This window comes from Triticum dicoccoides, chromosome 6A, assembly GCF_002162155.2.
Source record: "Triticum dicoccoides isolate Atlit2015 ecotype Zavitan chromosome 6A, WEW_v2.0, whole genome shotgun sequence".
Classification (NCBI taxonomy): domain Eukaryota; kingdom Viridiplantae; phylum Streptophyta; class Magnoliopsida; order Poales; family Poaceae; genus Triticum; species Triticum dicoccoides.
In genome coordinates, this window is record NC_041390.1 from 626,059,851 (window position 1) to 626,075,108 (window position 15,258).

The window sequence follows — 15,258 nt, forward strand, 5'->3', positions numbered from 1 at the left end:
GCGGACCACGAAAATCCGAAGGACCAAGTGTCGTTCAGCCTGGTCATACTCATGAGCACATCATCAGGTCTCTAAGGTGAACAACCTCTGGCCAATAGAACAATGTAGGTAGGGGAAGTCGGCAAAACACTAGGTAGCTTAAAACTAAACATGGAGTAGACCAGAATTGCTTAATCTATGGCTTTAACAAAAAATTCCTTTACTACAACTGACAAACTTTTCTCGATCCATCCAATCATCTTGTCCCAAACTCTTACCATACCACTATATAGTGTGCCAATAATTTCAAATAGTAGTCGTTGGATATGCCCATCCAACAGTCAAGACATGGCAAATCCGTACGTGAGAGAGAAAATGCCATCATGCCATTCAGTTTGCTGCTAACCGTACGAGAGAGAGAGAGAGCGTGGAGGGAGAGAGAGTTGCATGCGGGAGGAGAAAATAGTGGCAGTCTGTACGCCTTAGATTTTAGGACTTTTTTAGAAAGGCTAAAACGCCTTACATATCGGGAACGAGGGAGTACGATTCTAGGGAAGGAAATACATATTCAAATATATTTTCTCATGCTTTTTATATATATTTAAATGACGTGCAAAACACTTACAATTTACTAGTATCTTTTAGATATTTAAACGAACCATTTTTATGAAGATCCAATATCAGAATTTTTTAATTTTTTTAGGGGTAGATCCAATATCAGAAGGCAAGGTGAAAACTGAGCTACCCGTCGCGGCAAATTTGACAATTTTGACTTGTGGATAAAATCATTTCACAAAATGAACTGCTCCTAAAAAGAATTCACCCGGCTGACCCTTTTGAGTGACGTCCGACACGAAGGCGCCACACTACACTGTGCAGCGCCTGACTGGCAGGCGTTGCACGCCTGGCCAGTATCGCACCCGGAAGATCTGAAAATTACTAAGTCAGTGTGCAGCGCCTGAGAGCTAGACGCTAGGCGCCAGGCGTTGCACATTGACTTAGTAATTTTTAGGCAGTCCGGGGTGCGACGCTGGGCAGGCGTGTAGAGCCTGTCAGTCAGGCGTTGCACAGTGTAGTGTGACGCCTTCGTGTCGGGCGTCACTTAAAAATGTCAGCTGAGTAAAAAAAAATTAGAGACAGTTCATTTTGTGAAATGATTTCATCCATAGGTTAAAATTGTCAAATTTGCCCCCCGCCGCTACATGCTGATGGGCTGAATGGGCCATGTATTACAGGTTGGTCATCATAACGTTTCACTCTGTCTACATGCTTGATGGGTTGACTGGGCCTTAAGTTACAGGCTGTTAATGATATTCCTTTCTATGTTTTTGGGCTAACCTAGTTCTCGACCAGTGGGGACGTCTGATGCAGCCCAGGGGTTTGCTCAGAAAAATGGAAAACTACTTGCTGTGTTGTTGGCATGTGCATGTAGAGGCATGTACCCAAATTGCATACTTTCACTACCTCCAGAGCTTGTCCAAGAAAATCAGAAGCACAATACAAATTGTCGGGCAGGTTGGAACAAACAAAATTGTATTTAGTAGCAGAGCTCTGCTCAAACCTTCAAACTTTAGCTAGGTGACAAGCATAAGATTACATCAGTTTCCCATGCCAGGGCGTACATATCATACATATAGTCTCTATGTCTGTGTGGGCATCTTCCCGTATGTCCCGTCCTTTTTCCAGGTTTATGTTGTGAGCATCTTCTTGTACTCCCAAGGTTTATGTCGTGAGCATCTTCTTGTACTCCTTGAACGTGCCCGGGAACGGGGCGACCTTGCCGTCCGTCACCGCCCAGAGCTCGTCCACACTCCCCGTGATCAGATGCTCGTCGTGACTCACCTGCAAAAGAGTACCATTTGGTTAGGACGATGCTATACCTTTAGACAGAAAGAAACAACATTCAACGCGGTGGCAATGTGTCCTTACCATCAGCACTCCTCCCTGGAATATGAGCAGGCCCTGGATGAGCGCCTCCACAGCGTCAAGATCCTGCAACACATAAAATTTCACGATATCAGGAACTGCCGGTTACCATGGTTTCTCATCTCTGCTTATACTAATGATCAAGGAGGGGGAGAGGATGGAAGATGAGGTGGTTCACATACAAGATGGTTAGAAGGCTCGTCAAGAAGGATAATGTGCGGCTTCTTGAAGGTGATCTTAGCAAACGCAACCCTACTCTTCTGACCACCTGCCATTGCAAATGTGCTTTGATTAGGATCAGGACATTACTAAAACTACACAAGTAGGTCAACCATTGCGCAAATGTAACATAATCTCTCAAAGCTGAGGAAAGCTTCAACTCGTCGCAGCTGCCAATAAGCTATCAGCTAAATCCATCTAGGAGACTGCTGTGTTATTACGTACCTGATAAAGTGTACATAGATTGGAGGGCAAGATTTCCTGTAACACCAAAGGAACCCAAATGTGACCTCAGTTTCTGTTCTGGTACACCCTGCAAAGCCATTTTTTCTATATTAGAGCGGAAATTTGTATCAAGTCAAATACGAAAAGGAGGGTAATATTTCTGTTTCTATATTACAGATGAAATGTGCATTTAAAGTAAATACCAAACAGACCATAATAAACTTTGTTTATATCAGAGCTGAAATGTATATTCAATTCAAATACCAAACAGAGCATACTACCCGCTAACCCACAAAGTGAACATCATGCTCTACTAAATCTAGAATTTCATCGCCGCAAAAAATTATGATGCTTGAGCTTACCGGGAAACATCTCATCATGTACAGAAGGGGGTTCACCGTCAAATCAAGTCCATCAACATGATGCTGACTGAATACAGCCATGCGGACCTGTAAAAGGAACAAATAAATCAACAAGCCACAGACAGGATGGTGCAGAAAAAGTAGAGTTCACTATACAATCAACAAATAAACCAACAATCAACAATGATATTAAAATGGTTGTATCACTTGTAAGAGGTCTCATTATCCAAGTAGAGTTCACATGTGCAGGTTTCAAATTTTTCTGTATAATTTCACAATGGCATGGATACAAACATCATAACACCTTGGCAAGAGTAGTAGGAGATGCCGACAGACAACACTGGCAGCTAGTCACAATTATTACACACTCAAGGAGAAAGCAGTACAATTGTGCAGAACAAGTTAATATGATGTGTGTAAGGCTATATACCGGTAAAATATCAAGAGTGTAGCTCTAGAAGGATAAAGCACCTTGGGGGAGCGAAACACTGTTCCCGAAGTTGGCTGCAGGTCTCCAGATATTAATTTCAGTATAGTGGACTTCCCGATACCGTTTGAACCAACCACTGGAAACAATAAATCAAATGTGAGGAAAAATGGACAAACCACTGAAGCAAAAGCTAGATATTATTCTTTACAGTAGATAAAATATGACTGGAACAAATAATTCATACTTGCTATGCGGCTGTCGAGGTCGATACCAAAATTCAAGTTTTTAAACAAAATAGGCCCTCCAGGATAACCAAACGACGCGTCACTGCACAAATCAAACGTATAAACTTTTACTTCAACAGATAAAATCGAGTAAAACAAATTCATCGCAATATGATATAGCTATATCGAAAGAGAATGTATATACAACTAACTGCTATGTCTGGACAGAAACAAAAGGGAGTAAAAGAACAAGAAGCCATGACCCATGAGGCTCGCATGGGAAGAGCACAACAAGCTTCCATAAATGGTGAATGACAAGGGATGAGAATTGAAACCTGAAGCTAATGATTGGTGGTCCAGGGCGGTCATCTGGAGTTGGAAATTCGAATTTATAGCTGCAAATGATTAACCAGGCAATTGCTAAGTCAATGGTAGACAGAAGACCAAATAAAACAGATTTAGGGAGCCAGCATACTCTGGATCACTAACAACTGCGTCAACATGTTCCATTCGCTCCAATGCCTGAGATTAGCATATAAAAAATAAGGGCAAACATCAATTTAGTCACTGAACAAGCATGTCAAAAATTATTAGTTGGGTGCTCTAAATCATCTGTAAAGTGAAACAACAAGAGTTATGCATTGTATGATGAGGTCATGGAAACAGGAGCAAGAAAACGTACCTTGATTCTTGATTGAACAAGTGATGCTCTCTTCGCATTGTATCTGAATTTGTCAATGAATGCCTACAAAAGGAAACAGATCAACAAACTTCATCCCTGATCTTTCCAAAAAGATCTAGCTGCACTGTACCTTGCTCAATTTTACTTTCACTTCTGAGCTAAGATCAGTCTTTGAATCTAAATTTTGTATCATGTTGAAGCATAAACAATGCAAGCAGGACCTAGGTCAGACTGTCACACAAGCTCTAGTTGCCTACAATTGCTATTGCTATTACCATTTCAAACTAATGAACATATTCGGTACTATATAATTCAACAGCATAAGACCAGCATAGATAAGCTTCTATGTTAAACAGAGTAACATCCTGAAGAGAGATACGGTACACTAGAAAGTCAGAGGGCCAATGGGAAATTACTGCATGCTCTTGAAAAGGAAACTATATCAGACCTTAAAACATATGTGGTTGTTCACATTGAGGTGCAAACCACCTTTCAACTCTCTCTCTCTTTTCTTTTTTTGACACTATCAGCACAATTTTCTTGAAAAGGGTTTATTAACGTACTTTGAGGGCTAACCATACCCACTAAAAGCAGAAACCAACCTGCATGTGTCCTCTGGCCTTCTCATTTGTTTCGAAGGCTTTCATCTGATTCTTGAGGTGCTCCTCCCTTGTCCTCTCAAATGTGTCATAGTCACCTTTGTAAGCATGTAGCTTCTTACCATGTAGGTGAAGAACGTCGGTGACAACCTAAGAAATGTTTTCCCTCAGTTATTCAGTTATTAAGATGAAAAATATGAGTTAAGCAAATTATGTCGATATTAGCTACTGCATAATTATACTGTGAGTTCATACCGTATTCAGAAACTCTCTAGCGTGGGACACAACAATGAATGTCTTTGGCCACTTCAGGAGATATGTTTCTAACCATAACACAGCATGCAGATCAAGATGATTCTGCAAAGTGGTGGTTTGTTAGCATTAGCATGTGGCAGCAAGAGAAGAGAAGCAACACTATATTCTAAACTCACTGTTGGCTCATCAAGTAGCAGTAAATCTGGCTCAATGAATAGAGCACGGGCTAGTGCTATTCTCATCCGCCATCCTCCCGAAAATGATTTTGTATTTTTGCATTGCATTTCTGGAGTGAAACTGAGACCCTGTAAAGATTTCAACCAATCAGAATAGTTCAATGTTAGTATTTAGAACTATAACTCTTTAAAGCAACGTAAGTACTAGCTACTAGGAGAGAAATGGCAGCAATGACATGCTGCACAAATGGGACAACAAGAACAAATCACAAAGCAATGGACGTCAACAAAAGAAACATACCGCCAGAATTGATGCTGCACGAGCTTCTGCTGCATCTGCATCAATGAATTCAAGTCTCTTGTATATCTCCTCAAGCCTCTTGCTGATAGAATCTTTGTCAACATCACCCTTGCTCTTGTCTAGGCTCTGTTTGGACTCTGCATCATACTCTAGATCTTTCTGCATAAAAGTAGCAGACTATAAGCAAATCAACAAAAAACGAAAAAAGAGGGTGAATCACCCAAAAGAGAGGAACACATTAGCAAAGAAAGGCATGTAAAAAGCTGATGAGTGCAGTAGTTAACCAGTAATTGACCCAGCTGGGCCTCTTCTTGCATAAGCTGGACCCGTTCAACATCAGCATTCAGCACACACTGCAAAGCTGTTGTGTCATCACCCGTGACCTCTTGTTCAACGTGCAATATTTGGCAGTTCTTAGGAATTCCGTCGATTGCATGTTGAGCCATAGCTCTGAGAAGAGAAGTCTTTCCAGTACCATTTCTTCCAACAAGACCTGAAATGGTATGTAAATAAACTAAATCACTGAAGGAAAAAAGGAATAGGAACTGATACAGCAACATTTCAAGGGGTAGAGATGCTTGTATGCCCAAGAAGTGATACTTTAATATTTGTGTTCCCTTGTTCCAAAGCTATTTCTAGAGAGTTTCTACACACCACATAGTTTTCTATTAATAAAATAAGCAATGAGATCATCCTAAGCAGGCAACGTGTCCTGAGCAGGTGGGACCCTAGAGAGCCTCCTCAATAGGTGGACATATGTAGTAAGCTAATTCTTAACTCACCATAGTGCCTTCCAAAAGCGAGCGTTAAGGTGACATCTTGAATAAGATCACGACCTCCAACGGTAACACTGAAATTCTCCATATGGATATCCCTAATGGTTGTGCCACCCACATTACTGTGATTTACATAAACCGGAGGCATTCCAGCCCTGAGCGCCTCCATTTCGGCAACATGCATTTGGTACTGGGCCTGCACGAACAAGCAAACACAGCATACCATATAAATCAGGTTTAATAAGGAGGGAAGGAATTTTCGTTCAAATTGCATATACGGTTCTGTCAAAGTGGGAAAACATGCTAAGCACTAGTATATTTCTACTGAAATTCGTACTGAACAAATCAATGACATGGAGATTTGTCATCTGGCAATCTAGGAGCAAACGGCTCACCTCTCTTTGCCTGTCTTCTTTTCTCTTGTTCCGCTCGAGCTTGGCCTTGTCTCGCGAGGACAGCAAGGGCGCGTCGAAGATATTCTCTGGCTTCTTGGGAGCGACCTGCTCCTCCATCCCCGCGTTCATGCGCAGAGGCGTGGCGAGGCTCCGCACGGCTGCCTTAGGTTTGACGATGCCATGGCTCCCCAACTTCTCACAGAGCTTGGTGCAGACCTATATCATACCAAGAAGGAAACCAAAATTGAAGCATCAGCGTCATGTTGGACCAAAATCAAACTATCCACCTACTTCTCCACCTCTGAATCCATATATGCGTATGCACGGGGTCGTAAAGGTCAGTGACTACTAACAAGTAAAAGTCATTACAGAACACATCAGGGACAGGTTGAGCTAGACTGCAGTTATAAACGGATGGCTACCGAATGATGTTACTGTGACTGAGCGCTAATTAAGCTAGGTTTTCTGGCATCCAAGACATGAAACAGGTGGTGGCATAGGAAGCATACACCGAATCGAATCTAACCTGGAACCGAAACCTAGGGGGCATGAAATCGAGGCTCTATCGAATCAGCCCAGATTGGGGAAGCGAAATGGCGACCGGATTGATTGATTGGGCCGGCGCGGGGGTGGGGGTGGGGGCGGGATTGGGGTTGGGTACCTCGAGGCAGTGCTCGCGGTCGTAGACGCAGCGGGCGTCGATGAGGAGGTCGCCGAGGGCGTCGAAGATGCCGTGGCCGTCGGGGGGGCCGAAGTCGAAGTCCTGGTCGGCGAGGACGTTGGCGATGTAGGAGACGATGGGCTCGTCCACCTCGTCCACCACCGAGTCGCCCAGCACCTCCCGCACCACCCCCATGCTCGTCTCCACCAGCGCCGCCATCGCGTGTGCGTCGAGCGGCGGCGGCGAGGCAAACCCTACTCGTCGCTCGGCTCGGGTCGGTCGGACGTCGGAGACGGTGGTGCGACCTCGCGGGCTGCCGGCTTGGGTTTAGCCTGCCGAATGCAGCTCGTCCAATCCAATGGATGGATGGGCCTTCGGGTTCGTGGATCGTGAGGATTCCGCGTATGGAGGCCCGTCGCAAGGTCCAGTTTCAGACGCAAAACACACAGAAGGGCTTGAACGGATGAAGTGTTTTTTCCTTCGGCAGCATTTGGCGTGGCCCACTAAAAAATAGAGTTTTTTTTAATGAATCTCATATAGTATATGTTTTTTAAAGCTCGTCGGAAGATTATTCATGAGAATAAGTACCAAATCCCGTTATCTGTTCTTTTCTTTTGCATTAACATTCCTTGAGGAGTTGAACCGGATGAATTCTCAATTGCCTCCCGTGCGCCGGCGCAAATGATTCCACCATACATAAAGATAAATTTTAATGGTGTGTTTGAAAAAAGGGAGACAGGGCATTGTTGGGCTTTTAGCCGAGAAAGGAAGTGGAAATATTTTGGGTGCCTCGACGAGGGTTTTTGCGGGAGCTCCTAACCGGCGCTCTCAGCGCAGGTTTAGTATACGAGCGCTTGGTGACGCTACTGGGCTGGCTGAACTAAAGTTCAATCGACGAAGGAACTCGAACGTGATGCAATAATTCGCTCGCTCGCTTCTAGTTGGTTGGCTGATTTTTGAAAAAATGGGAAAAAAAACTTCGTGAATTAAAAAATGACAGATTTTGAGAAAATTTCATCAATTTTGGAAAAAAAATCCATAATTCAAAAATAGTTCGTTGATTTTAAAAATAAGTTCATGAATTTTCAAAACATTCATCAAAAGTTGATAAAAGTTTATCTACTCCCTCTGTTCCCAAATATAAGTGTTTCTAGAGATTCCAACAAGTGACTACATACGGAGCAAAATGAATGAATCTACACTCTAAAATATGTCTACATATATCCGTATGTTGTAGTCTATTTGAATGTCTAAAAAGACTTATATTTAGGAACGGGGGGAGTATTTTGCAAAAAAATTATATAACTTAGAAAAAAATTCATTGATTTTGAAAACAAATCATGAGTTTAAAAAGTTCATCGATTTGAAAAAAAGTTCACGAGGTTCAAAAAATCAGTTCATGGATTTAGGAAAAAAGTTCATCTATTTGAGGAAAAAGATTGCAAATTTGTAAAAAAAAGGAGGAAAAAAGGACAGATAAAGCAGGGGAAAAAAGAAAGAATAAATGACGGAAAAACATGTAAGTAATCACACTGTGTGGGGTGGTCAGGTGGTTATCGTGTTGATCACACATCTCACGCGTCACGAGTTTGAATCCCATCTCTCATGCATTTTAAAATTGGCTTTCGAGATTTTGAATTTTTCAATTTAGCTCTTTTGGCTCGTCAGTCCTGGCGTCTACTGCAGCAGCCAGAGTCTTTCTGTGCACGCATTTTAAAAGCCATATACTACCCCAAGTACATGCACACTTACTGCTGAACTGGGAAGCAGACCGTCTCAGATTTGGAGGGCGATTTTAGAAGGTCGGGATGTCCTCAATCAAAGCTTGATTTGGAGGGCGATTTTAAAATTGGCTTTCGAGATTTTGAATTTTTCAATTTAGCTCTTTTGGCTCGTCAGTCCTGGCGTCTACTGCAGCAGCCAGAGTCTTTCTGTGCATGCATTTTAAAAGCCATATACTACCCCAAGTATATGCACACTTACTGCTGAACTAGGAAGCAGACCGTCTTAGATTTGGAGGGCGATTTTAGAAGGTCGGGATGTCCTCATTCAAAGCTTGATAAGGAGAATAGGAGATGGAACTATGAGGCTTATTGCTTGCCGCATGGCCAATCCACCAACTTTGGTTAGCGACTTGATTGATGGTACAAACGCAAACATGGAGAAAGGACGTCAATGAACAAGTTTTCATCGTGACATACTCAAATGCTATTCTAAGCATACTGCTACGCACAATGAGAATGGGCGACTTTTGGGCATTGAATCATGAGAAAAATGGGTTGTTCTCAGTCCCCTCAGCATACTGATGCTAGCTTATATGAAAAACACCGAGAGGATTGGCTAGAAGGTAGGGCGAGTACATCAAATCGTCAATTAAAAGCTAAATCATTGACATCTTTAATTCTTTATGAAAAAAATGAAAAGAAAAAAAGAGAGAGGGCGGGGGATAGGAACAAAAGGCCAGAATAACCAAAGGAAAACCATATAAAAAAAAGGTGCATGCAAAGCTTCCTTACGTATCGCAGTGAGCTTTGAATAGGAATTCGAGGCGTTCCACCCTTGTTCCACTAGCGCCTGCCAGTGGCAAGCTGTCAGCACACACCCTTAGTCCCTATCATTGGTGACATGGAGTGCTTGCATGGCCTAGCAGTGCTAGTTTCACGCTTGCGCTATCATGAGCATATCAAGAAGGAATCGATGGCAACCGCTAACAGCTGGTAGTGAAGGTTCAATCGTGATCACCAATTGCATGCGCCTATATAATAGCTACTAGGTCTAGCCAGTTGGAGTAGGTGTAAATCGGACACTACTATCGAAGCACCCTTTGCGGGCCGGACCATTTCTACTAACAGTACAGGGTAAGTTAACCCATCAATGGTATCGTTCACCACTGACGGGCACGCGGGCACCTGCTAGCAGTGAGTCTAACACGGGTTGGAGCGAGTTCAAGGAAGTTGACATGCTTGTAGGAAAAAACATAATGTTTGGTTCCCAGCCATAATCCTGAAGTTGGAGGCGCACAAGGCAACAATGAATGTGCAGAGCAATAGTAGCACCGTATGATGACTGATGGGCTTGGTGCAGGGTGTTCTGGGCTCGACAAGCGCATCCTATTCTTTTGCTAGCACCACCATCAACGGTGTACATTTTGCACCACTGACGAGGCGTGTGTATGTGTAGGGGGGCAAGCAATGCAACACATGCACCAAGAGCGTGCATGGAATGCTACGCGATCGAGCAGCAGGCATGCGACCAGCGCTATCGCTCGACCGACACAGATCATTTACCTTTCTCTTTCTGAGTGATGGAGGTGAGAATACTATGGAAGCACCTAACAAGGGGGCGCCCCTTGGAAGGCTCCGTAGCAGGCATTTTGGGGAGCCGTGAACACGTCAACTGGCAAGTCCAGCGGCCGTCAGTGTCGACCGTTGAATGCACCCGAGAGAGCATATTATCATTTTTGTTTTTTCCTGATTTTTTCTTGATTCTCCTGTTTTTCTTTTAATATTTCGGTTCACATCTGGGAGGAGCGTGTGCTTTCCATGCGAAGCATATTTTTCTTCACGCGTGAAGCACATGTGTGCTTCTTGCATGAAAAGCATAGTTGCACTTCATGGTGATGCACAATTGTGCTTATGTGTTTTTCAAAACATATATGAATATTTCCTTCACATGTAAGAATCCTTCCGGAATATGAGGTAATTCTTACTGATGTACAGGAACATTTATTTTTACATGCAGGAAGACTTATGAAAATATACACGCCCCACTTTTTCATATACACAAACATTTATTTTTATTTTGATACATGTGAACATTTCGCATCACACATGAACATTTCTTTTTTGCATAGAGGAACATTTTAAAAAAACTGCTAGACATTTTAATAAGTAGATGAAAAAAAATCGTGGATTTTAGATTTCTCTGTGTTTATGTCAAGAAAAAAATGTGTAGAAGGCCGAAAAATAGCGCTCGGGCCCGCAGCCCATGTGAGCGAGGCCCACATCTTCCTCCGCTCCGCTGTAAGGGTTTACACTCTGCTCTCTTCCTCCGAATCAAAGAAGCGGGCGGCGGCACTCTCCGAGCTCGAGCGGCAGCGTCTCCCGGCCGGCCGTGCTGAAGGAAGGTACCGCCTTTTTTCGCTTCTCCTCTCCTCTCCTGAGAGACCCCTCCCTCCCTGTTCCTTCGTTGCAGTGGTTCCTTGATTCCACATGTAGACGCTTTTTTTTCGATTCGCTTTCTTGATTGATAGGGGAAATTAATCAGGTAGTATATATCATCCATAAATAAACTTATTAGTTATTAATGTTGGAAAGCCATTCTCCTAGGTAGTAGAAAGTAAGCTTTTTGCCTAGGGTTGCAGCAAATACTACTTCCTCTCTCTCAGTTTACAGGGCGTGCGCGTATCCCTAGGTCGCCAATTTGACCAACCTAATACAACTCATATATTACAGAAAATATACCAATATAAACTTCAGATATTCTTTTTTCAAACGGTATAATTTTTGTGTTATATGGTTTATATTAGAGTGATAAAATTGACAACCTAGATATACGCACAAGACTTGTAAACTGAAACAGAGGGAGTAGTAGTATTTCTGTTGAACATATATCAGATTGGCCCTGTGAACTCATCGTCCGTGGCAGGCAAAATGATTGATTTCCTTACTTTCTTTCTTGAACAACCAAGTGCTACAAGTGCTAGCAACTAATTTGCATATATGCTCTGGTTTTCTTGTTATTAATTAGCCAGGTGCCTCCAAAGTCCAAATAAGTTGGTTCAGATTCAGCACGTTTCTTTGTATTCTCTTTCTTAGTTTATTATTATTCTGGCTCTGCTTGCTACTTTATTATGGTGGTAGTGCCATTTTTTTCTTTCTAGCAATCTCCATGCGTGCCTGGTTGGTTCAGATTCTTTGCATTTACTTTGCATTATCTTAGTTAGTCCATAAATAAAGTTAGTTAATGTTGTAAAGCCATTCTCGTAGGTAGTACTAGTAGAAAGTAAGCTTTTTGCCTATGGTTTTAGCAAATACTGAGTTCTATTTCTAGTTGAACTCGTTAATAACTGCACCGTGTGAATTCAACTCATCGGCTGTGGCAAAATGATTTCCAAGCAAGAGCCACACGTACTAACTAATTTGCATATATGCTCTGATTTTCATCTTATTAATTAGGTGCCTCCAAATAAGTTCTCAAAGAAAAAGTTTGTTCGGATTCAGCCTGACGTGACTGGATAGCATACACATGGTTCTTCCAGAATTGCTTTCTGTGTATAATTCAGAATTAAAGTAACCCAGACCGTGGGTCTTCTTGTGGAATTGCTTGCGTCAATTCTATCTCGTTTCTTTGTACTTATTCTCTTAGTTAGTTCAGTATTCAGACTCTGCTTGCTACTTAATTATGGTGTTAGCTAGTTTAATTTAATGATGTGGCCTGCCTGTAGCGTCATTTTTTCTTTCCAACAATCTAGACACAGATAAGGTGCTAGCTAGCTACTTCGATAAATGTCCATGCTTATGAACAAAACACAAGATTTGGATGGATAAAAAATTGCTCAAAGTTCATCAATATATTCTTCGTAATGAGTGCTTGTCGCCAGTGTGGTCTCCATCTTCACATGCATTATTCTGATATATCATAAGTTTTGAGTCCAGCTCTTTGGTTGTTTTCTGAACCTTACCTGACTGGTACAACTGAATTGAATTTGTTCCATGGAGGACCTACCTGAGGCTCTGCTGACAGAGATTCTCAACAGGATCACTAGGACAAGTGATCTCAACTCTCTTTCCCTTGTGTCAAGGCAGCTCTACAAGATAGAGGGGAGTCAAAGGGGTGCTATCCATGTTGGTTCCGGTCTTTGCACTGCTGCAAAAGCACTGACATCATTGTGCGCCCGCTTCCCAAATCTGCGGAAAGTGGAAATCGATTACTCTGGCTGGATACCTGGACCTGGAAAGCAGCTGGACAACAAAGGCCTTCTTGTGTTTTCATCTCACTGTTCCTCGTTGATTGACCTCACCTTAAGCTTCTGGTCATGCATCGATGACTCTGGGCTTGGTTGCTTAGCGAATTGCAAGAGATTGGTGTCTCTCAGGCTGAACTCCACACCACAAATAACTTCGATTGGGCTTTTCTCGGTTGCAGTTGGTTGCACAAGTCTATCTGCTCTCCACCTTATTGATTGCGAGAAAATCGACAGTGTAGAGTGGCTGGAATACCTTGGTAGGGATGGATCGTTGGAAGAGTTTGTAGTGAAGAATTGCAAAAGAATCAATCATCATGACTTCCTAAAGTTTGGTCCAGGATGGATGAAGCTCCAGAAGTTTGAGTTTGAGAGGAAAAGAGGAAAATATGATAGTCTTATAGCCGTAGGTGGTAAGGTCTATGACTCCTCGCACGATGCTCACAGCATGGATATATATGATTTTTGTTGTGAGAGTTTGAAGGATTTAAGGTTGGCGCATATTAAAACTTGGCCAGATGTAGGACTTCGTGTTGTCCTAGGGAAGTGTAAAGCATTGGAGAAGCTTTGCCTTGAGTATGTTCATGCCCTAAATGATAATGACATGATTGCATTATCTCGGAGCTGCAGCAACCTTAAAAGCATCTCACTTTGGCCCAACCTACAGCTTTACTCTAGTGATGCCGGCTATTGTGAAACCAGGACGTCATTTACAGATAACAGCCTTTATGCTCTAGCCCTAAACTGTCGTATGCTTCAGATCATAGACCTCAGCTTTACAGGATGTTCTCGTGACTGGCCATCAAAAATAGGATTCACATAAGAGGGTTTTCTGTTGCTCATTCAGTCCTGCCCGATTCGTGTTCTCGTGCTCAACAACGCCAACTTCTTTGATGACAAGGGGATGAAGGTCCTCGCATCCTCACCTCATCTGGAGACACTCGAGCTTATACTGTGCCATGCAGTAACTGATGTTGGGATGCGCTTCATTGCGCACACCCCATGCTTGAGTAATCTCGCACTTCGGATGTGTCATAACGTTACTGATGCCGGAGTGGCTGAACTGGGACGTGTACATAAGTTAGAGTCTTTGGTCATTGAGTATTGTGGTGAGATCTCTCTGGAAGCTGCGCAGGGTGTTGCCAAGTCGGTTCACTACTCAAAGGACTGTTCAGATGCCCTTATGAAGACAATTGGTCTTGGGGCCTATTGATGAAGTGGCCTCCAAAATTTTCAGTATGAATTTGCTGCTGAAGCCATTAAGTTGTTCAGTGTGCATCATTGGATAAGGTTGTGCATCATCTGACCCAGATTCACCTCTCTGAACTTTTTGTTGCCTTCTACCTTCACTGCAATGATTTTCCTTTATTGCAGTCTAGTGATGATCTTTTGACGGCATCTGCTGAATGAAACTTTAATAGTAGGCACCACTTGTGTATTAATATAAACCGTACGTAATTCTGGTTGCTTAAGTTTTACTCTCTGTAGCCGTTTTGAAACCGGCATAAGTAGGCCTCAAGATTCCCTGTTTTTGCTGTGGAGTCACTATATGACCGTTTGGTGTTATTTGTATTATTTAAGCAAATGTCATGGACCCTTTTTTGTTGCGCAAGTGATTTTGAAGACATATATATCTGCCTGCTATGTTCACGCGACAATTTTGGTATGGATCGTTGTATTAATAATATTATATGTCCAAGTTTCGATGGACATTTACAAAGGCGGCATGCTTGTTTTGATGACCTCAACTCTACTGGAGGATGTCTCAAAAGTATAGTGCTAGTTACTAGTAGCATAATTGTAGATTTAGATTCTAAGATGGCCTGAAGTTGAGGAACAACTGAAACTACTGAAGGCCTATAACATAGTTATGTGCTAATTACATGTAGGTAATCACATCATGTCTTTGCTCTGGACATCCAGCACTAATCAGCATTTTATTCTTAGGGGGGTCGCATCTCTTTTTACCTATCATGTGTTTGATTGGTACAAATATTCATCTCTTTTTGAGGGGTTCTGATTTTCTGAATCCTTTTTACACAGCTTGTTGCATCAGTTCAGCTCGTAGGAACAACATTTGCCT

General features: G+C 42.5%; 1 protein-coding gene and 1 pseudogene across 1 annotated transcript; one reads left to right on the top strand and one right to left on the bottom strand.

The window, feature by feature from the left end:
- Nucleotides 1-1,418: 1,418 nt before the first annotated feature.
- On the bottom strand, nucleotides 1,419-7,533 carry LOC119318653 (ABC transporter F family member 3-like). The gene is made up of 18 exons (XM_037593233.1): nucleotides 7,211-7,533; nucleotides 6,550-6,765; nucleotides 6,161-6,350; nucleotides 5,663-5,871; nucleotides 5,379-5,537; nucleotides 5,078-5,206; nucleotides 4,902-5,003; nucleotides 4,650-4,796; nucleotides 4,048-4,110; nucleotides 3,841-3,887; nucleotides 3,701-3,760; nucleotides 3,386-3,468; nucleotides 3,183-3,277; nucleotides 2,712-2,798; nucleotides 2,350-2,437; nucleotides 2,088-2,173; nucleotides 1,909-1,971; nucleotides 1,419-1,821 (listed from the first exon to the last, which is right to left on the bottom strand). Exons 1-18 carry the CDS (start codon nucleotides 7,427-7,429, stop codon nucleotides 1,702-1,704), a joined length of 2,163 nt encoding a protein of 720 aa, XP_037449130.1. The 5' UTR covers nucleotides 7,430-7,533; the 3' UTR covers nucleotides 1,419-1,701.
- A 5,391-nt stretch (nucleotides 7,534-12,924) lies between these two features.
- LOC119314772 lies at nucleotides 12,925-14,711 on the top strand (annotated as a pseudogene).
- The last annotated feature ends 547 nt before the right edge of the window (nucleotides 14,712-15,258 follow it).